We start from the raw sequence: 22,805 nt of genomic DNA on the forward strand, positions 1-22,805 counted from the left end.
TTAATCCACCAAAGTGTCATGTATTTCGTAGATTTATATTTCATTTCAATTGTGCGGGGGTGTAGACTCTGTCTTGTGATTAGTATTTATTTGTGTGCATTTATATGAAACTAGTCGTATTGTGTATCATCTCTCTCAGGACCAATTGTGTGGCCGTGATCCTACACTGACGGAAGAACTGATGGCCATGTTGACTGAGTTCACCCAGCTCAGCAAGACGACAAATGCAAAGGTGGCGCTTCGTGCACGGCAGGTTAGGTTCAGTTCCAAAATTCATGACAATGTGCGGGCAGTATAAATGAACAGAATTGTGTGTCTTCTAAGAGGCTAAACAACTGTGTCGTTGCGTTGGAGAGAAAAGTTTCATGACGGTAATGAAAAAACTTAGACTGTTAAGAGAACACAATTTGTTTCATTTAATTTTGATGATCATCTGACTCGCATGTGGTGCAATTCTTTTGAATTATAAATGAATACTAACCGCATTAGTCTTTAGTCATTTTTGCAGCATTAAATGTATTTGTGAGAGGAGAAAAAAATCATTTTCATGTGCGCACAAAACAAAAAAGCCAAATCTCATTTGTGTTTTGTTGTATCAAATGCCATAAAAAATCTAGACAGCGAAAGGATAGTTAATGTTTCCCAACAAATCGGTCGGGGTGTACTCATTTGTGTTGCATGCTGTATGAACATAGAAGAGACAATGTCTGAAGATAATAAAATTCAATGGGGTATGAAATCATCCATAATTTCATTCTCTGCAGGTGTTGATAGCATCTCACCTCCCCTCTTATGAGCTCCGCCACAACCAGGTGGAGTCCATCTTCCTCTCAGCCATTGATATGTACGGCCACCAATTCTGCATTGAGAATCTCCAGGTTGGCAAGGTACCAAAAAAATGCGATTGACTTCCTCGCATAGCACGCCATTTATGACTTTCCATTTGTCTTGTAGAAACTTATCCTTTCCGAGACATCAATCTTTGATGTTTTGCCCAACTTCTTCTACCACAGTAATCAGGTTGTCCGAATGGCCGCCCTTGAGGTGAGATCATCATTTCTCTCGGGTCTCAAGCGACTATGGCCTCATTTTTTTTACACGTAGCGTTCCCAAATCTGCTTATAATTATGTGCCTTCATCTCTTAATAACCCCAGGTTTATGTACGGCGAGCATACATCGCTTATGAGCTCAACAGCGTGCAGCATCGCCAGTTGAAGGATAACACATGCATAGTCGAGTTCCAGTTCATGCTCCCCTCCTCACACCCAAACAGGTATCGCACATGGCTTTAGGTGAACAGTTATTTATTACTTAGCTGTATCCTATTCCAAACTATTTAATTTTTTTGTTTATTTTTCATAGCTTGGCTTGTAACCTTTATAGGGGATACCCTGACTCTCACTTAAAGTAAGCTAGGATCGACTCCATCTTAATTCGCTACCCTGATAAGGAACAGCAATACGAAAGAACGATCAGTAGATGTTTCTTTTTTGTTAATCTTCTCTGGTGTTTGGGATGCTTAATCCAGTAATGTCCCAACGTGTAAATGTTTGCAAAGTAAGTAGATTTCAAGACGTGACTGATGGATTTAAAATGTGTCAAAAGTTTTTGCAGCTGCAGCACCTTCTTAGCTCTTGTTCCTAGGGGGCACTGTTGCCACAGATAAAAGGACACCTTTGGAGGATTGTCTTGTTGAACATGCCTGTAGCTCTCAATCATGGCTTTTTTTGTGTTTCATTTGTGATCCCAGCCTGTGATTGTTCGTGTGAACAAGTATATGCTTGTTTACTTGCTGTTGCTGTGACAAGAACTGTATGACAGATTCAACACAAGATCAATACAAGAATGCTGTCAATATGTCTATGTATGCCACAACTGTTAGTCTGTGAGAAATGTTTTGAATTTGTGATTGATACCTTTTTTGGACTTAAAAACCAGAATGTAACAGGGAGAAATTATCTTACGGAGTGTTTGTTTTGAATGTTGCCGATATCTATTATTCTTGCTGTCATTGTCTTTTTATTGAGCATCTTCATCTTTATTAATTTCATAGAATTGCTTGTTCTGTAGCCACAAGGGGACACAAGCCAGTATCTTATTGTGCCTGTTCCAAGCCTAGATAAATACAGATGGTTGTGTCAGGAAAGGCATCCTACGTAAAAGAAGATGGCACAATTGTTAGTTACACTTGCACGTTTAAATGAGCCCCCTTTGACAAAGCGCTTTCAAAGATTGAGCTCTTTTCAATGATATTTTCATTTTTGTAGATTTATGATTTTGGTTGTATGTTTTGCACGGTTGTGTTGTTCTGCGTTAACTGAGATCACAACTGTGATATTCCGCTACCTCCAGTCCAAAATATGAAAGACCTTTTCTGCAAGCAATACAAAGAACTCCAAGTCCTTAATATAGATAAAAGTATTGTTTCCAATTACCTCTGATAGAATCCATCAAAAGTCAGCCTGAAAACACAAATTTGCGATTTAAATCTTGTTGGGTTTAGTGGTGTTACCTAACTGTTTACACAAGGGAATGTGTATACTGCATGTTTGTGTCATGATTCCCGAATAACCATCTTGTTTTGTGTGTAACGGCATGAAGTGATCCTGTGCCTTTTGTTGAGAGAGGAACACAACCGAAGGCAGTGTAAATACTTCTTGATGCATGTTGTCCAGCGAGCAGTCAACAAGTAAAATGTGTGCTCAACCGTTTGACACCTGGGCTCACTCATTTCGATATTCACTATATAGCACATTGTAAGCCCTTGTTGAGATGAACACACTTCTACAACTTGACTGCCTTCCTGTCATGATGCCTGCCACTAACCCTGTAGTAATCAATGTTATTTGATTGCAGAGGGAACATCCCCACTCTAAACAGGTACTGTAAACATTCCTTCTATTGCATAGGCTACATGCTAAGACTAGTTTAGATGCATGGCCAAAGCACACGTTCAAGTTAATTTAGCAGTTTGACGCTCTTTAAAATTCAAATAAATATACCGGTGACTCGGACTAAGCAGGCCTTATTCATTTTAATGACAACAGAATGGCCCTCAGCTCCTTGCCTTTTTTAAAATACATTTTAACATCTGTGTGTGAGTGTTTGTGAAAGTGTGCTTTAGTCTTAATGTTATTATTTATTATTACATTGTTATTATTTATTTATTCTTGCGTTCGTGCGTTTTAAGGATTTTTCGATTAACATGTACAAATCTTGTGAATTAAATAATACAACTGTCTTGCTAGGAAAATGTCTGCTCCTGCAGTCCTGGACCATGTAAAAGCCAAAACAGTCTCAAATGTTGAATCTCTGGAAAGGTTTGATGCAAAACTTTCAAGTACTCTTCGTGGGTGTAAACTTGGGGTTAATATTTCTGAGGCGCCTACTTGCAGGGTCTCTCTGGTCTTTTCGCATTTTCTTGTGGTGTGATAATTTTGTTAAGCTGTGCGGAGTGACATAATAGTCTCAGTCCGACATTACCATTCTGCCACTCCAACTCTTCAAAATTAGCCCTCATAATCTGTGCAACACTCCTATAATGACTTGTATCTGACCCATTTGCTAATGTAGGTCAGAGATAAACTGATCATGTTCCTTTTCAATTTTCTTTAATTTATTTTGGACTTCTGGGGTTTTGGTTTGTCAGACCAATATCCAATTTCTGAATCTTATTTAATCTTAAATAGCTCTTTCCAAATGTCCCTTTTTTGTCATGACTCGGGTATCGGAATCGGTTATCAATGATCAGTCTATTTTCCCCCACACATAGTCAATGATTACTTTATAGGAACACAGACAATTTTATCGGTCCATTTTGACTAAGAAGCAGTGTTATCCCAGATACACTGTACTGCTGCTTTATTGTGCTTAAATGTAACGGCGTAATGTTCTGACTAACTGCTTTTGATTGTTTGAGCTTTATTCTGTTTACCAATCTTGAAACCAAAGCTCTGGGGAAACGTTGCTTTCCAAAACATCCAAAATCTGGGTGATCAAATCTCTTACTCTTGGGACCCTCAAAAGGCGGAAGGGAAATCTCCCCTTGGAGAGGTTTCTCAATCCAAATGCTTTCACCGCAGGATGTCATTCTCTTCAAACCTGAACCACTATGGCATGGTGCACATGACTAGTGTGAATGATGTTTTGCTGGACACATCTTTTACGCCCCCCTGTCAACGAATGGGCGCCATGGTCTCCTTTCGCTCATTCGAAGAGTTCACCAAGTTAGTGTGTCCTATTTGAAAATCACTTTTAACGGCAATGTGATGATATTTTGTGCTTAAAGCATGGTTGCCTGTTGTTTTTTTTTTTTCCAGGAACATAACAGATGTGTTGAGTTGCTTCACTGACTCTCCGCCCCCCAGCCCGACCTTTCCGGAGGGAGGTAATCCCGTCTTGTATGGTGAAGAAGACAGCAAGGTGGCAAACGCTTTTGTAATTATTACATGCGGTGAAAAACTGCAAATACTCACATATCTTTTTTTTTCGTCCAGAGCACCCAAGACGAGCCCATTCATATACTGAATGTGGCAATCAAGACCGACAGCGACATGGATGATGATGGCCTGGCAACCATGTTTCGGGACTTCACCCAATCAAAGGTTGGAAGTAGAACGTTCTGCTAGTAGGTTGTTGTTGTTTTTACCAAGTATTGGGCTATCTCAGAAAGTTATTTCTTTTTCTTTTCAAAATAAATCACAGAAATCTCTGCTGTTTGAACACGGAATCCGTCGCTTAACATTCCTCGTGGCTCAGAAGGTATGAATCATGTTTTGTCCTCCCATACTCTCACAATTTCCGCATCTGTTTGCGTTACATTCTTCCTTGCGTGTCACCATTTTAATCGTTATGGCTGCTATTAATGGTTACGTTTGACCAAAAATGTCTTCATGTAAATATCAATGACTAATATTGCTTAATGACATTTGCACAAATACTATTTTTTATGTTATGATAATTTGAGATAATTTGCATTATAATTTCAGCCATGTCTCTCTCCTATCTCCTTTTGCATGCTTTGCTTTCACAACATTTATGATGTCAGGATTTCAGGAAGCAAATCAACTGTGAGGTGGACCAAAGGTTTCACGTAAGTATAAGCAAAGGGGAAGGAGGGGCAGCAAGCCTAATGAAAAATATTACTATTTTTGGGACAGTTGTATAGAACATACAAACACCAATAGTATTACGCTGAAAGCAATAAAGAGGGTATTGTGAGAAGTGATCATGTTTTGACAATAGTCTGATTTTTTTATTTATGTATTTTATTACTTCGAGTTCTTCTTTTCATGGACCTGAGAACTAATCCCACTCAGTGTCATCAGTGCTATTATGAGGCCCCCCTCCCATTAAATGGAGCGGATATTTTAGCTCTTTACCTAAAAAAAATCCCCCCCCCCCCCCCCCCATTTACAATATTCTCGACTGAATGTTTAATCAGTGTCAAATTGTGTCAGCGGAGGTTGCACTATGTGTGCAATCTGCAGCCTGCAGTTATCAGGCGGCATATGAGGTGAGCAAAGCATCTCCAATCGGGCCAGCATTGTTGTGGAACACTTCATCTGATATCATTCAACTGGGCAAGCGGCCATTTAGAGGATCAAGAGTCTTTGAAAGAGTGACATGTTTTATTCATTCACAAAGGGAATGTATACCTTTCTCCACAGACCATTCTGATGTTGACATACCATCAGAATAAATTCAGTCTGAGACATATCAGCTCCAAATAATTTGCCATGGCTTGTTGTGATTACATTTATAGGTAGTTCATACTAAAATATATCTTTTTTAGAGATGCGTTTTATAGTTTTGCATTTTCTTGTATTTCCCCACACAGAGAGAATTCCCAAAATTTTTCACATTCCGTGCCAGAGATAAGGTAGGTGTGTTTATGACAAACTATCAAAGTTTTCTGCTTTCAAACAACGCTAATGAAAAAGCTAAAGTTGCTCCAAGTTGTGCTTAAGGACACTTTGGAATTAGTGATCAGACAACCTATTTCACTGGTTTTAGCACCCGCTCTTTGCATTACAGCGACAATATTTTGGATTTATTGTTGAAAAAACTTGTTTTTTCTTTTTCCCCGAGGCCGCACTGAATTTCTTACATTTGATGGCTCCTTCTTTTTCTTACCCCTGGTAGTTTGACTACAATGACACCAGCAAAACTCATTAAAGTAATGAACTCTTTAATTATGTCTCCCATTTAAGAGAAATGACACCCATTAGCGTCTCTCTGAGAATGAGATTGCCCACGATTTCATTTACTTAATACTGGGTGTAGCTCTTGGGCATCTTTGTACTTTTATTGAGAGCCGTTTTGCTTCAAACTGCCATTGATATAATCTTGGTTAATAGCAGTATTGTCTTGTACTTGGATTGCAAAGAAAAAAAAATATTCAAGAGTGTATGTGTTTGTCCCTGTGTTTCATTGTTGTTTGTTATGACATTGTTCCATTTTCTCAACAGTTTGTGGAAGATAGGATCTACCGCCACTTGGAGCCGGCTTTAGCTTTTCAGCTTGAGCTCAACCGCATGCGAAATTTTGCCCTGACAGCCATTCCCTGTGCCAACCACAAGATGCACCTCTATCTGGGTGCAGCACGTGTAGAAGTGGGGGCAGAAGTTACAGACTACCGGTTCTTTGTGCGAGCCATTATTCGCCATTCTGATTTAGTTACAAAAGTAAGACAGTGAATATGTACTGCATATGGTCGATCAGCTCCATCATAGCTACTCCTCACTGATCATATATATTGTTTTACTGTCCCTTCGACAGGAGGCCTCCTTTGAGTACCTTCATAATGAGGCCGAGCGTTTGCTTCTTGAGGCCATGGATGAGCTGGAGGTTGCTTTCAACAACACAACTGTGCGTACCGACTGTAACCACATCTTCCTGAATTTTGTCCCAACTGTCATCATGGATCCGTCAAAGGTAAAGCGTGTCCGACCGTTCTAAAATGAAGCTCAGCTTTTGCGTCTCTTTGTGATTCGCATCAACTTGAAATTAATTTGCCTCCATCAACAGATCGAGGAGTCCGTGCGCTCCATGGTGATGCGTTACGGCAGCCGGCTTTGGAAACTGCGTGTGCTGCAAGCTGAACTGAAAATTAACATCCGCCTGACTCCAACGGGAAAGCAAATACCCATTCGCTTGTTTCTGACAAATGAATCCGGCTACTACCTAGACATCAGCCTCTACAAAGAAGTCACTGACTCCCAAACGGGACAGGTGGGGCCCAAAGACCGCCAGGTGGGGCACTCATACGTTTTTTCATGCCATCCGCTTGTCATTTTATTACAGGAAAAGTGCTTCTCTTCCGTCTTGGATCGCTCATATTAGATTATTGGTGCCCAGCCTGTTAACAATCTTAATAATTAATGTACAATACAATAAAATACATATTGATTTATATATTGCTTTAACAACAGCTGAAGCTGTAACAAAAGCACTTAACATATACAGGAAATAAAGCAATCACAAAAATAGTAGAAAGCACCAGGGAGTAAAACTAAGATCAAGTCTGAATAATGCAACTATGGTACTGTATATGTCAGGGGTGTCCAAACATTTTGCAATGGGGGCCAGATTTGGTGTGTTAAAAAAAACCTTAGCGGACGTTCTTTACATCAGAATCAGAATCAGAAAACCTTTATACGTCCCACAATGGGGAAATTTAATAACATATAACAGCTGTTTGGAAAACTTGCTGCTTCTCAGGGCAGATATTTTTGCCGATATTTTTTACACGTACATCTTAAAAAAAAACCTCCATGGACACAATTTTACACGAATTAAACATTCTGTCTAGAATATTGTAAATAGAGGGAAAACATTTCTTTTTGAGGTGGAGAGCTAAAAAACGGAATACATGAAAACAAATTTAAGCATTTTTGTCTCATTTTAGAAAGGGAGTAAATTCGCTACACAAAATATTGACGAGCATGGTAATCAGGTCATGTAAAACCAAATTTCAATACAGTGTTGTGAAAAAGGTCAAGATTGGGAAGTCACAGTGAGTTCATGAACTCAAATCACCTTCAATTCTTGAAATGGTCTTGGTTATGCAATGTCATTGCCAGACTCATCTTTATAATACTGTATATGGGTTTCTCTGTCTGAAATGCTATATATTATACTTTGTGCTACAAGCCATCAATGCACTATTTCTTTTATCATCACCCTCTTCTAGGTACATTACATAAAATGGAATAAAAAAATGTTCTTCGTTTAGTCTAAGAAAATACATAATACTTCAGTATTTTGTATTTCTTGTTTTCCTCTTGTTTGATGCTCATTTGCCCATTTTAGTTTTTTATGTGTGTGTGTGTGTGTGTGTGTGTGTGTGTGTGTGTGTGTGTGTGTGTGTGTGTGTGTGTGTGTGTGTGTGTGGATATGTATATGTATATGTGTATGTATATATGTATATATGTATATGTATATGTGTATGTATATATACACACACACACAACAATAATTGGGGAAAAAAAAATTCTGAGGGAGTCTTCATGGAACATTTTGAGCACAAGATGATTTGGCTTCCATGGTTGTTAGAAGTGCTCATTGTCATCCACTCCTCATTCTCACCAATCTCTCACCTCATACCCATGTAGTTAGAAAGGCTGCTGTATTTTTAATTGCATCCCCTCCTTATTTGTGCAGATCATGTTCCAGGCGTACGGAGACAAGCAAGGTCCTTTGCACGGCATGCTCATCAACACGCCCTACGTCACCAAAGACCTGCTGCAGTCAAAGCGTTTCCAAGCCCAGTCACTGGGCACCACCTACGTTTATGATTTTCCAGAAATGTTTCGACAGGTACATTACAAACCAAGCTCCTCTTTCCTGTGTTTCTCTTTAACAACCTATACTTAAATTCATGATGCCGCCCGACTAGTTTATTGAAAAGCACGATTCACCTAATGTCACATTAGTACTAGCATGTGTGGGATCATCACTGTTGGTAAATCATCACATTAAAATTACTGTTGGCTGATTGCTTTTGAATCAATCGCTTACACCTGACAAACTGTTACACCTTTTTACTCAGGCTCTGAAAAAGCTGTGGCTCTCAACCCAAGCGCATGCTTTTGTACCCAAATGCACACTTCCATCTGAGATGCTGACCTTCACCGAGCTGGTGTTGGACGCCCAAGGTCAACTGGTGCAGATGAACCGACTGCCAGGTGGCAATGAGGTATGTTTATTGCTATCCAGAATGGTCTTTGTTATCCTCTCATTCACACTAACTTAAGTCTTAACCTTTTTTTTTTTACAATTTAACAGTATTAAAAATAATATTTCATCTTTCAAACACATTGTTTCATACTATTTAATTCTGAGTGTGTATTTCATTTTTTTTCCCATTTACTCTAGATCGGCATGGTGGCTTGGCGAATGACCCTCCGTTCACCAGAATATCCAACAGGACGTGAGATCATCGTCATCAGTAATGACATCACACACAAGATCGGTTCCTTTGGACCTCAGGAGGACGTGCTGTTTCTGCGTGCCTCCGAAATGGCACGGGAGAGCGGCATCCCTCGCATCTACATCGCGGCCAATAGCGGCGCCCGCATTGGCTTGGCTGAGGAAATCCGTCACATGTTCCACGTGGCCTGGCAAGATCCAGCTGACCCGTACAAGGTCAGTTAAATAACATTCATGTCCTGCTCCATTTTTAAGGCTGCATTTAACAAAAATAAAAATATAATCTGCCCTTTCGGTTCAGATATTGTCATGAACGCTGACATACAATAACATAGCCGATCTTGCCCACTGCAGGGTTTCAAGTATCTTTACCTCAAACCTCAAGATTATAAGAAAGTCTCAGCCCTGAACTCTGTTCATTGTGACCATGTGGAGGACGAGGGAGAATCCAGGTACATGTTTAGATTTCATGTTTGGATAACTAATGTTGTTGGGAAAGGATTGTGGGAACCGTTCTTAGATAAACCAAGCATGCTTTGTGATGACCATAAAGACAATAGTAGAAGGCCAGACTGTTGGCCGATCAACTCTGGAAAAAATGTGAACTACATTTGCTGTCACGCAGGTACAAGATCACTGACATCATTGGAAAGGACGAGGGGCTGGGTGTGGAGAATCTGAAAGGGTCTGGCATGATTGCTGGAGAATCCTCGGTGGCTTATGAGGAGATCATCACCATGAACCTGGTAAGAGCATGTGTGCACAAAACACAAATAGCTTTCAGCTGTCAACTCAGTGTCAAGTAGCCTTAACATTAATTGTCTTGTTTAAAAGGTAACGTGCCGAGCCATTGGAATCGGAGCCTATCTTGTGAGACTTGGTCAAAGAACCATTCAGGTGGACAACTCGCACATAATCCTTACTGGGGCTGGAGCACTCAACAAGGTACAATAGCATCGTCTAAAATGTGTTGCAATATGAGTAACCATAAGTTTAATAGCATTTTCACTGTTATATATCCACCACCGCCCCTTGTGTAGTTACCTTTTGATACATGTGGATTTGCGTATTTGCAGATCTTTTATCCCATTTATTTTTCACAATTTTAATAACGTATTTTCCACACAATGTGCTGCACCTAAGAGCCTTCATTTTTCTTCCTCAAAAACTGACCACGTTTTATAATCTGGTGCGCTCTATATAGAGAATGAAAGGATAAAGTGAGGTTTATGTGTTTTGTGTGTTTACAGTTGGTCATATTGTGAATATGGACATTAACGCATGAACAACGTTGAGTTGTTAAGTTGCAGTTGCTTTAAAGTTATTGTTATTGCTTTGTACTCTTATGAGTGTTATTATATGGTGTTTACATTAATGTTTAATTTACGGTAACAGCATCGGAAAGTTTTTTTTCCTGTGTTTTTTTGAATGAAGGAAAAAATTCCCATCCACTATGTCACATGTCAAAGTTCAAGCCCGGGGGCGAAATCCGGTCGACCACATTTTTTTGCGGCCCACGAAAGCAAATCACACTTTCAAAATTCCATGATGCTTGCTAAAATCCTAACCAAAATTTCATATTTTTAGATGTAAACCACAATAACAGTCATTATTCTTGACTTCAGATTTCAAAACTAGTTATTCATTAATTTTCTGTGTGCTTTATATGTAATATGTGGAGGGGATTAAACATTCTAATGGCTTCCCCAAATTCATAACGGCCCTCGAGAGGAAACCATAACTACAATGTGGCCTGCGGTAAAAAATGACTTTGACACCCCTGCACTATGTGAATGTTGTACTACATGGTATATCTTGCTGTTGTTAAACGATAAAGCGTGTCACGAAAATATTAATACTTTATTTACCTAGGAGAAAATGATACAGCTGGACAAAATAAACAGTTGCTTATTGATTTTGGGAGTGAATGCAGTTGTCAGAAAGAGTCTTATACAGTATATGGAAAAATGTTTTAAAATATGTTGTTCATTGAAGGTGCACCTTATAATACGGTGTGCCTTATAGTGCGGAAAATATGGATCTTTTTTTTCCCTCCGCAAGTAGCAGAATATTTCTATTCTAAAGATTGTTCCTATATACTACAGTGGTTGTGGTATCCATATAAGATGCTTCTTGCTTTTTTGTCCCTCTGTTGATGCCACTTTCTCATTTGCTCGGTTCCACAAGGATACCCTCACAATCCCAGACCACCCACCTTCATTGTTAAATAATTGAAGACGGACCATGAAGTTATATTTGCTTTGCTGGAGGCTGCAATGCGGGACATCCGCATTATTTGTTTTCCATTAAAATTAATGTTTTGCTGAGACAGGTTTTCTGCTTCCTGTTGACTGGTATGGGTGCTCATGTTTGAGCGTGCTTTACCACACATCTTATTTTTTCCCATTTTCCCCTCCTGTTCACTCTCCCTGTCAGTGTAATAAGATGTCTCCATTTCAAATTAATTGACAGGCGGCAGCATGAGAAATCATGCAAACGGCAGGTTGATGGCACACCTATCACCTATTTGCTGAAGCCTGTGTTTGTTGTTTTCAACGATGACACTGTTTAGCTGTTTATGAAGAGACAAGTTGTTGTTGAAGTATCCGCATCACAGGTTAATAACCAAAAACCATTGGCTAAAGTAGATGTGATTGTAGTTTTGGAAAGATTGTGTGCAAGATTCCTCTTCCTCTCTCTTTTTAGTTCTCTCTTTCTCTCCCCGCGCTCTCCATCGCCCATTCTCCACGTGATTTCCTGGCTATTAACTGAAACTTAATTGAGAGCAGGAGGCTGCCACCCCAAGATCATCATTTAATTAGCCTCTAGAAAGCTTCCATATTTTCATGGGCTTTGGATAGTAACTACGAGCACAAATACCCCAATGAGCTGTTCCATCGACTTGGCCTCTCTTTTCGCTCTCCTGGCGAGCTACCTCTCCCGCTCCTCCATCCCCTTGCCGTCTCTGCGCAGCGGAATCTTAATGAAGCCGCAATGGCCGGAGGCTCAGAGGCTTTGTGTGTGTCAAGGTGACTGCAATGTTTCTTGGGGCCGCAGGCTTTCCTGACAGCTTTAGCGGAGCACCCTAGATTTGTAGCCAGATACATAACCATTAATGGTAATAAAGAAAGTAAATGATGGCTGAAAAGGTGAAAGCCGAGGCTAGGGTGTGAGGTCCTCTGATTTTTACTCAGCCATGTCAGGGCCCTGCCACCTGTTCTGCCTGCTTATGAAAATAGGGTGTTCTGAGGTTAAGACTTTATGGCTTTAGGTTGGTTCAGGGTCACTTTGCCGGGTAAACGTAGTTTGGTTGATTCTATTGATTGCACCGGCACTGTCTGGCAAATTGTTGTTGCTTTTTATAGTGCATTGTTTCTGAGGCACGTGCAACATGTTTGTCATGTCTTTCTTAATTGGTCTGTGCGTATAATATACCCTGAGCTCAAGTGGGCAATGTAAAACTCCTGTTGTAAGAAAATAGTATTTATACAGTGAACCCTCGTTTATTGCGGGAGATACATTCCAAAAATAGCCCCCGATAGGTGAAATCCACTGAGTACAGTGTAGTCGTTTTTTTTTTACACAATGCAAAACTGTACATGCTGCAGAATGAAACAAAAAATTAAATATTATAATCATAATATTAATATCATAAATATTTAATATTTTAAAGAACGGTGTTGTAAACAATATTTCACTGCTGCGCCTATTCGTCCTGACTCCACTGCGCTGTAGCGTCTTTTTCTACTGAAGGAGTCTTTCTCCGAGAGAAGGACTTTGTTATTGGTAGTTGTTGGCACTCTTTCTTTAGAGCAAGATTTGTATAAACCGACATGGCCCGATTTCTACAAGTAGAATGCCCCATGAGCTGTTCAAAATCAATGTGTTTGATTTTATTCTGCTTTGTTTGCAGTGTTGTTTGCAGTGTTGTTTCTTTTACTTTGTTTGTTTGCACATTTTCATGCCATTAATAAAAAAAAAAAGTTTTTTTCCCCCAGGAAAAAAAAAAATCTGCAATGCACTGAAGCAGCGATAAGTGAACCACGAAGTAGCGAGGGATGACTGTATATTGAACCATAGTGATGTCATCGAGTGCATATATTTTTGGATAACAAAGAGCGCAAGCTTAATTATCTGAAGCTCCCCAGCGTGATGATAAAATTACTATATTTTCCACACTAAAAAGCACGCCTAAAATCCTTTTTTTTTTTCAAAATCTGACCATGCACCTTGTAATCCGTTGCGCCTTATATAGGGAATGACCTGATAAAGTGAGATTTACCTGTTTTGTGTGTTTACAGTTATAAACAACAAATTGTGAATATGGACATTAAGTTGTGAGTTATTATATGACTGCTTTAGAGTTATTATTGTTATTGTTATATATTTGTACTATTGTGACTGCTACTATACTGTTATTGCACTAAACTTTAATTTGCTGCAACAGCATCACAAGTTTTTTTTTACGTGTTTCCTTACAGTAATTGAGGAAAATTTCCCCTCCACTTTGTGCTATAAATGTTGCACGATTTGCTTTGCTGGAGGCTGCAATGCGGGACATCCGCATTATTTGTTTTCCATTAAAATTAATGTTTTGCTGAGACAGGTTTTCTGCTTCCTGTTGACTGGTATGGGTGCTCATGTTTGAGCCTGCACGCTTTACCACACATCTTATTTTTTCCCATTTTCCCCTCCTGTTCACTCTCCCTGTCAGTGTAATAAGATGTCTCCATTTCAAATTAATTGACAGGCGGCAGCATGAGAAATCATGCAAACGGCAGGTTGATGGCACACCTATCACCTATTTGCTGAAGCCTGTGTTTGTTGTTTTCAACGATGACACTGTTTAGCTGTTTATGAAGAGACAAGTTGTTGTTGAAGTATCCGCATCACAGGTTAATAACCAAAAACCATTGGCTAAAGTAGATGTGATTGTAGTTTTGGGAAGATTGTGTGCAAGATTCCTCTTCCTCTCTCTTTTTAGTTCTCTCTTTCTCTCCCCGCGCTCTCCATCGCCCATTCTCCACGTGATTTCCTGGCTATTAACTGAAACTTAATTGAGAGCAGGAGGCTGCCACCCCAAGATCATCATTTAATTAGCCTCTAGAAAGCTTCCATATTTTCATGGGCTTTGGATAGTAACTACGAGCACAAATACCCCAATGAGCTGTTCCATCGACTTGGCCTCTCTTTTCGCTCTCCTGGCGAGCTACCTCTCCCGCTCCTCCATCCCCTTGCCGTCTCTGCGCAGCGGAATCTTAATGAAGCCGCAATGGCCGGAGGCTCAGAGGCTTTGTGTGTGTCAAGGTGACTGCAATGTTTCTTGGGGCCGCAGGCTTTCCTGACAGCTTTAGGGGAGCACCCTAGATTTGTAGCCAGATACATAACCATTAATGGTAATAAAGAAAGTAAATGATGGCTGAAAAGGTGAAAGCCGAGGCGAGGGTGTGAGGTCCTCTGATTTTTACTCAGCCATGTCAGGGCCCTGCCACCTGTTCTGCCTGCTTATGAAAATAGGGTGTTCTGAGGTTAAGACTTTATGGCTTTAGGTTGGTTCAGGGTCACTTTGCCAGGTAAACGTAGTTTGGTTGATTCTATTGATTGCACCAGCACTGTCTGTGGCAAATTGTTGTTGCTTTTTATAATGCATTGTTTCTGAGGCACGTGCAACATGTTTGTCATGTCTTTCTTAATTGGTTTGTGCGTATAATATACCCTGAGCTCAAGTGGGCAACGTAAAACTCCTGTTGTAAGAAAATAGTATTTATACAGTGAACCCTCGTTTATCGCGGGAGATACATTCCAAAAATAGCCCCCGATAGGTGAAATCCACTGAGTACAATGTAGTCGGCTTTTTTTTTTTACACAATGCAAAACTGTACATGCTGCAGAATGAAACAAAAAATAAAATATTAAATATTATATACATAATATTAATATCATAAATATTTAATATTTTAAAGAACGGTGTTGTAAACAATATTTCACTGCTGCGCCTATTCGTTCTGACTCCACTGCGCTGTAGCGTCTTTTTCTACTGAAGGAGTCTTTCTCCGAGAGAAGGACTTTGTTATTGGTAGTTGTTGCCACTCTTTCTTTAGAGCAAGATTTGTATAAACCGACATGGCCCGATTTCTACAAGTAGAATTCCCCATGAGCTGTTCAAAACCAATGTGTTTGATTTTATTCTGCTTTGTTTGCAGTGTTGTTTGCAGTGTTGTTTCTTTTACTTTGTTTGTTTGCACATTTTCATGCCATTAATAAAAAAAAAAGTTTTTTTACACCAGGAAAAAAACAAATCTGCAATGCACTGAAGCAGCGATAAGTGAACCACGAAGTAGCGAGGGATGACTGTATATTGAACCATAGTGATGTCATCGAGTGCATATATTTTTGGATAACAAAGAGCGCAAGCTTAATTATCTGAAGCTCCCCAGCGTGATGATAAAATTACTATATTTTCCACACTAAAAAGCACACCTAAAATCCTTTTTTTTTTTTGTCAAAATCTGACCATGCACCTTGTAATCCGTTGCGCCTTATATAGGGAATGACCTGATAAAGTGAGATTTACCTGTTTTGTGTGTTTACAGTTATAAACAACAAATACAGTCATATTGTGAATATGGACATTAAGTTGTGAGTTATTATACGACTGCTTTAGAGTTATTTGAGTTGTTATTGTTATATATTTGTACTATTGTGACTGTTACTATACTGTTATTGCACTAAACTTTAATTTGCTGCAACAGCATCACAAGGTTTTTTTTACGTGTTTCCTTACAGTAATTGAGGAAAATTTCCCCTCCACTTTGTGCTATAAATGTTGCACGACATGGTATACCTTGCTGTTGTTAAAAAATAAACCCTGTAACACAAGATACTAATACTTTACATCGGGGAAAATAATATAATGGTTGAAAAAAACAACTTTTAAATGTCATTCATTGAAGGTGCGCCTTATAATGCAGTGCAGCTTATATTGCGGAAAATACGGTACTAATAAACGTCGTAGTTTCAAAAGGCAGAGTTCAAGAAGTATCGTGTGCTCAATTGCTCTCATGTTTGCGTTGTGTCTGTCCATCTGTCCAATATCAGGTGCTAGGCAGAGAGGTTTATACATCAAATAACCAGCTCGGTGGAATCCAAATCATGCACAACAATGGTGTGACCCACAGCACGGTGTGCGATGACTTTGAGGGAGTCTTTACTCTCCTGCAGTGGCTCTCTTATATGCCCAAGGTAGGATGTAAACATTGCTGTGTGATGTTTATTTCTAGCATGTGACAAATTAAATGCAAACTTTAGAAGAAGATACGAATAATAGATGAATACATATTTCGTTCAGTGCAAATTTAGCCCGGTGCCCATTCTGAGTGCCAAGGACCCCATCGATAGGCATGTGGAATTTGTGCCAACAAAAGCACCTTATGATCCACGTTGGATGTTAGCCGGTCGTGCAAGTCAAAGTGAGTGCCTTTTGATATTTCGGTCTTTTTTGTGGCTATATCTTGTCATTGCCTTGTGTTTTTTAGCTAATATTTATTGGCCATGATTTCAAATGGATGAATGGTCTTTATCATGCAGCACACATCACATAGATACATTTTTCTGCTTTATATCTTATCATGTTTGCAGTTTTTTTGGAAGTGCACAGGATACAGGCTTTAATAATGATTATTTTTTTTTAACCTTACCGAAAATAAATAAAGATTTATCATGTCCAGCAAATGTGCCATGAGTTAGAAGTTGCAATTACTCATTTCAAGAGAGCCTGTGGCTAGCCACTAAGAGAGAAACAGTTAGGTCTGCTATCATACTCCTAGAGACATGATCAAGATAGGACCAAAATGGATGTGGCTGTGTTTCCCTACTGCAAGCTAGGACGGTGCAGGTTCTGTAACAGTGTAATTATAGCTTGAGACCACAAAGATGTTGGCGGATTGTGCACAAAGAGGCACACATCAGCGGTAGGGATGAACGACAAGTCTTAATTGAACCGTAACTGCATTGTGTAGATGGCATGTTTCTCAGGTTTAGCAAGCAGAAAAACAGCTTTGCAAGCCTTTTGTATCCAATCATCCATCATGTTTCCTGCCAACATTACTGATTCAGTGAAAACACACACAGCCTCCCACTATATTAAGAATCTTTTTCAAATGTCATGAAGAAAAGAGCATTTTCTAAAAAGCGATTCATGTTTGAAATTTGCTACGAATTCCTTTCTCTGTGTTCATTTCACAATAAAACAACGCAATTTCAATGTATATGAAGGTCCAAAAGGCTCTTCTTGGCAGAACGGCTTCTTTGACCACGGCTCTTTCATGGAGATGATGCAGCCATGGGCTCAGAGCGTGGTGGTTGGCAGAGCTCGGTAAATCAAAAACAAAACATGAGAATTTATTTCATCCGCTCAAGTTTAATTCCCTCACTACCAGTGCAGTAAACGTCAGTGCTCAATGCTGTATTTCCACAGATTGGGTGGGATACCAACTGGAGTGGTTGCTGTGGAAACTAGGTCAGTGGAGCTGTCAATCCCAGCTGATCCAGCTAATTTGGACTCGGAAGCCAAGGTGAGGCAGGTCATTCGCTGCACATGCTCAAGTGCTATTTGACCTAAGTGTTTCATTTTCTAGAAAAAGGACTGATTGTGACGTTGTCTTGTCTATTTAGATCATCCAGCAGGCTGGACAGGTGTGGTTCCCTGATTCGGCTTTCAAAACGGCCCAAGCTATAAAGGACCTGAACCGAGAGGGACTACCTCTCTTTGTTTTTGCCAACTGGAGGGGCTTTTCCGGAGGAATGAAAGGTGTCCTACTAATTCAAGGATTGTGTGGATGCTGAGAGACAAGTGGCGGGTCTCAATTTTTATTTAGTTCCTTTATTATTTCTCTTCGCTTGCAACCCTTCAGACCTCTGAGCAAAATATTGTTGATATGTTCCAACTTCAGAATCAGAATCATCTTTATTGGCCAAGTGTGTACAACACACAATGAATTTGTCTCTAGTAGAACATGCTGCTCTAGCATCATCATAAAAAAATGTCAAATAGTATAGGGCACCATTTCATGTTGCCAACTTCAGCAATCAAACCTAATATCAAAGCAAAGTAAAATATATAATTGTCTAATTAGTGATTTAAAATGGATTTTTATTTTTTTATTTTTTTTAGACATGTACGACCAGGTGTTAAAGTTCGGTGCCTATATTGTGGACGGGCTGCGGGAATACAAGCAGCCCGTCCTGGTTTACATTCCACCTCAAGCTGAGCTGCGTGGAGGTTCCTGGGTGGTCATTGATCCCACCATCAACCCTCGTCACATGGAGATGTACGCCGACAAGGACAGCCGGTAAAAATAGATTCGAAACAAGATAATATTCATGTCCCCGTTCATTTTTTTTTTTTTTTAGTACACTGAAACGATTCATGTGCTCAGAGGTGGAGTGCTGGAGCCTGAAGGTACAGTGGAGATTAAGTTCCGGAAGAAGGACCTGGTGAAGACGATGAGACGAGTAGATCCCGCCTACATGAACTTGGCCGAAAGACTGGGTTAGTCATCATTTTCTGTTCCAATTAAATTTCATTTTTGGTCACAGCCTACTTCATTAGTAGTCTTTCTCCCTCCCATTCCCTGTCAGTAAGGAGCAGGGGGTGGAGGGCAGGGGGCAGGAAGGGGGACCGTCTACATTCAGCCTTCCTTATCTGGGGACCGTATCATCTTTGCCGCGCTCCCCTGAGAAACGTGTCAATCACAGCTGTCGAGGATCAATTGTCAGCTCTCCCGCCTCCCTGGCGCGGCTCATCGATTTACCTCACAGCTCGCAGGAACTGTGATCCAATGCTGCGTGTGTTTGCCGCTTTGGGAAAACCGGCGCAGCATTGAGGAGGGTTTGAGAGGAACAGATTGGCATTGACAGAAATCAGTCTGCAATTCCAAAGCTTTTGATAGGAAAGCAACATAAAATGATGCTAGTCTGATTCAAGTTACTTCTACATTTAGCAACTTTTTTAGGGTATTTAGGTTTTGGTCATTTTTTTACATTTTTCTATGTCTTCTGTATTGCCCATCTGAAAGGAGCAGCTATTTGTGCAGTGGCCATCCGTGCATTTCACACCTAGGCCTACGTTGGTTAGTGCTATGTATGAATCAATCCAACCCTTAATAACTATTTTATGATGATACAACCTTTACTGCAGTTACAGCTGCGACTCATGTAAAAAAGTGTGGTGTTATTTATACATGTCCACTAGAGGGTACCGTTAGCCAGGAATTGAGGCCTGCGAGAAGGCCTTGGTGTTGCAAACTCGAAATTTTTCAATTGGTTCAAGCAACAGTTTTATCGACATTTATTTTATGCTACAGAAATGATTGTGAAGGTGTCCTAGTGGCAACAAATAATGTCTGAAATTTGATTCGTTAAATGCTTAATACAAAAGCACAAACTGTGGAAAGCAATTAAATGAAGCTTAAAGACAATTTGGAATTATGACATCAGAATTCATGGACAAAATATAATTAGCATCAGTCTGTGATTCAGATATTTTTAGGCCGGCAGAGAAAGCCTTGCAGGCCCTGATGGTCCACCACTGTTCTTGCGAAGAAAATTTTACAGCGATGACTATTTTGCCAGCAATGTGAAAAGTGCATTAAAACACTTTGTCCACCCCCTCCCCCCTAAAAGGAACACCGGAGTTAAGCCCACCCGACCGCAAAGAGTTGGAGACAAAACTAAAAGAGCGGGAAGAGTTTCTGTTGCCGATCTACCATCAGGTGGCTGTTCAGTTTGCAGACCTGCATGACACTCCGGGCCGCATGCAGGAGAAGGGTGTCATTACGGTGGGTGCTTTGCTTCAAACAAACTCTTGTCTACCTGACAGACTGCATCTGCCTGCATCACAAATCAGATTTGAACGTTTTTTTTCCCCTTTTAGTTTGTTGTTCTTATTTCGCCTCAAGAACATCCGCACTTTGGAGTGGTGTGGGAACAATGTGGAATGTAGTTCCAGTCATGGATAACCGCCTCATTATTAAGCTTAATAGAATTGCTGTATTTTTTTTAAAGCTGAAAACCCAAATGGAGAATTTTATGTGATCATTTCAGTTAAACAGCTTTTAATGTTAATTGGGCTGTCTTTGTTTTTATGTTGCATCAAATATCGCGTTCATTTTGACGACACGGTTTGCAACATTTCGAATCAACATGATAAAATTAACCATTTTTTGGGGGGTCTTCTTGCTCTGACAGGACATCCTGGAGTGGCAAACATCCCGACAGTTCTTCTACTGGCGCCTGCGACGTCTCCTCTTAGAAGAAACGGTCAAGAGAAAGATTCAAGCAGCCAACGGCGAACTGACAGACGGACAAGTCCAAGCAATGCTGCGCCGCTGGTTTGTTGAGGCAGAAGGTGCCGTCAAGGTAACACATCCATACACATTTTTATTGTGGAATTGTTGTTTTCAATGTTAAATACAACGGGAGATGATATTTTAATAGACAAACTCATTATCAATAACTCACTTTTTCACCATTAACGTTATTACTGGGATCAAGTTTATAGTCAAAATGATCCTGGTTTGTTTCTATCGAAAAAGGGTGCCGCCATGTGCGTCAGTCAGCCGCTTTGTGTCCTTGACAGTTTTGAAAGGCGCTTATAAATGTAATGTATTATTATTATTATTATTATTATTTGTGTCTCCATTTTGCTTGGCCAAAACAAACATGCGGATCAAACCTCTAAAGATGGAGGACACTGATTTGCTGTGGCGACCCCTTGAGGGGAAAAGCCGAAAGGAAAAGAAGAAGAAGAAGATTGTCTCCATTTTTTAATATACCGTATTTTCCCGTGTAAAGGCGGAAAAAAAACATTGCTCTGCTCTCACCGAATTTAAAAAATGTTTTGTGACAAAGTATGAAGTAAAATTGCTGGAAAGACAATACCGTATTTTCCGGTGTATAAGGCGCACGCAAAAGCCTTTATTTTTTTTCAAAAGATGACCCTGCGCTTTTTATGACAGTGTGCCTTATACGTGAAATAATATTGAGTCACAACATGTCTCTGTCAGCAGCCACCGACTCCATTTCCTCCTGTAGAAGTAGTGTGCGGTTCATGCTGGGATATATAAAACCCAGTCTCTACTGTAGCGCCTTATAATGTGGTGTGCCTTATATTTTTACATTTTTCTACATGCGTTCTACATCTTTCTATATTCTATTTAGAAGACATTTTCATTCATTGAAGGTGCGATTTATAATCCAGTGCGCTTTATATATGGAAAAAGTTTGAAAATACACCATTCATTGGGGGTACGCCTTTTACTCCAGTGCACCTTATACACCGGAAAATATGTTAATTTTGAAACTATTTATTCTTTGCACTGTTATCATTAATTTCCCCCATCATAGCATGAAATAACAATACACAAGCACAGTTCCTTCAGGCCCGATCTCAGCCTCGGAGGACCAGCGGGCAGGAACTGTCAGGAGCCATGTTTCCCGCAAAGTGGCCCTCTTGTCTGCGAGAATTCTAACCCCATCAGAAGTCACTGTCTTAAGCCACAATTAATCACAGCCCTGGCACGTGCTGATAGGAGAGCAACACGCTGTCTCTTAATTAAAAGCAAACAGATTAAAAATGATTAATAAGGGCATTAAATGTTCTTGCGGACCTCAAGCAGGGCTATTCATATAAAGGCAAGGGCCTATTAAACCCCTCCACCCTCAAATCTTTAAGCCCCTCCAGCCTGGCTTTGTTTGGGATCAGAGATGCCGGCACTCATGAATACTAATATTCCTATCAGGCCCAAATCAACAAGACAACGTGCGTCCATTTTGAGATGGTCTACTTCTTTTGTTTGTGTTGATTTGTGCATACTCAACCAGGACCATGTTTTCCCCAAGCTTTATATTTTGTAACAATTACCAACATGACAATAACATCATGCAGGCCTATCTGTGGGATAATAACGAGGAGGTGGTGGGATGGCTTGAGAGGCAGCTGGCCGAAGACGAGGGAGCGAGGTCCGTCATCGATGAGAACATCAAGTACATTCGCCGTGATCACATCCTCAAGCAGATTCGCAGGTGATTTCCCCAGAGTAACAGATAAACTTCAATTTTTCCTTTTTTTCCTTGTCAATAATCGTCATCGCCCTCCTTTGCTTGTAGAAAATGCAAACATAGGAGACATCAATTATTCAAATCAAGTTTGGCTTTCATTTCCCCTTTTGAATTTGCTTTAATTTCCATCAACAGAGGAATTTCTATTTTTTACCATTTTAGAGGACCACATTTGTAGACGATCCTGACAAAAATAATGTTTTAAAGGACAACCGATGTCACTTTTTTGTTTCTCTGACATCAGAAAAACGTT

At 40.0% G+C, this 22,805-nt stretch overlaps 1 protein-coding gene across 4 annotated transcripts in view; it reads left to right on the top strand.

Annotated features, from left to right (window-relative positions):
- Positions 1-22,805, top strand: part of LOC148886299 (acetyl-CoA carboxylase) — a 39,592-nt gene that overhangs the window by 13,455 nt on the left and 3,332 nt on the right. The window contains exons 24-54 of one of the 4 annotated variants that reach the window (XM_089017775.1): positions 140-253; positions 765-878; positions 955-1,044; positions 1,156-1,274; positions 2,858-2,881; positions 3,250-3,321; positions 4,084-4,227; positions 4,321-4,423; positions 4,498-4,605; positions 4,706-4,762; positions 5,049-5,093; positions 5,841-5,882; positions 6,472-6,687; positions 6,782-6,937; positions 7,031-7,255; positions 8,666-8,821; positions 9,054-9,200; positions 9,380-9,649; positions 9,788-9,885; positions 10,059-10,179; positions 10,268-10,378; positions 16,532-16,675; positions 16,782-16,902; positions 17,708-17,807; positions 17,910-18,006; positions 18,107-18,242; positions 18,606-18,783; positions 18,871-18,983; positions 20,117-20,271; positions 20,681-20,851; positions 22,380-22,516. In XM_089017775.1, coding sequence (XP_088873901.1) covers positions 140-253; positions 765-878; positions 955-1,044; positions 1,156-1,274; positions 2,858-2,881; positions 3,250-3,321; positions 4,084-4,227; positions 4,321-4,423; positions 4,498-4,605; positions 4,706-4,762; positions 5,049-5,093; positions 5,841-5,882; positions 6,472-6,687; positions 6,782-6,937; positions 7,031-7,255; positions 8,666-8,821; positions 9,054-9,200; positions 9,380-9,649; positions 9,788-9,885; positions 10,059-10,179; positions 10,268-10,378; positions 16,532-16,675; positions 16,782-16,902; positions 17,708-17,807; positions 17,910-18,006; positions 18,107-18,242; positions 18,606-18,783; positions 18,871-18,983; positions 20,117-20,271; positions 20,681-20,851; positions 22,380-22,516 — 3,884 coding nt within the window. The remainder of the gene's footprint in view (positions 1-139; positions 254-764; positions 879-954; positions 1,045-1,155; positions 1,275-2,857; positions 2,882-3,249; positions 3,322-4,083; positions 4,228-4,320; positions 4,424-4,497; positions 4,606-4,705; positions 4,763-5,048; positions 5,094-5,840; positions 5,883-6,471; positions 6,688-6,781; positions 6,938-7,030; positions 7,256-8,665; positions 8,822-9,053; positions 9,201-9,379; positions 9,650-9,787; positions 9,886-10,058; positions 10,180-10,267; positions 10,379-16,531; positions 16,676-16,781; positions 16,903-17,707; positions 17,808-17,909; positions 18,007-18,106; positions 18,243-18,605; positions 18,784-18,870; positions 18,984-20,116; positions 20,272-20,680; positions 20,852-22,379; positions 22,517-22,805) is intronic. The other 3 variants (XM_089017776.1, XM_089017777.1, XM_089017778.1) reach the window with 3 other exon arrangements.

Source organism: Hippocampus bargibanti, linkage group LG16 (genome assembly GCF_051943395.1).
Source record: "Hippocampus bargibanti isolate YZ-2025 linkage group LG16, ASM5194339v1, whole genome shotgun sequence".
In the NCBI taxonomy this organism is placed as follows: domain Eukaryota; kingdom Metazoa; phylum Chordata; class Actinopteri; order Syngnathiformes; family Syngnathidae; genus Hippocampus; species Hippocampus bargibanti.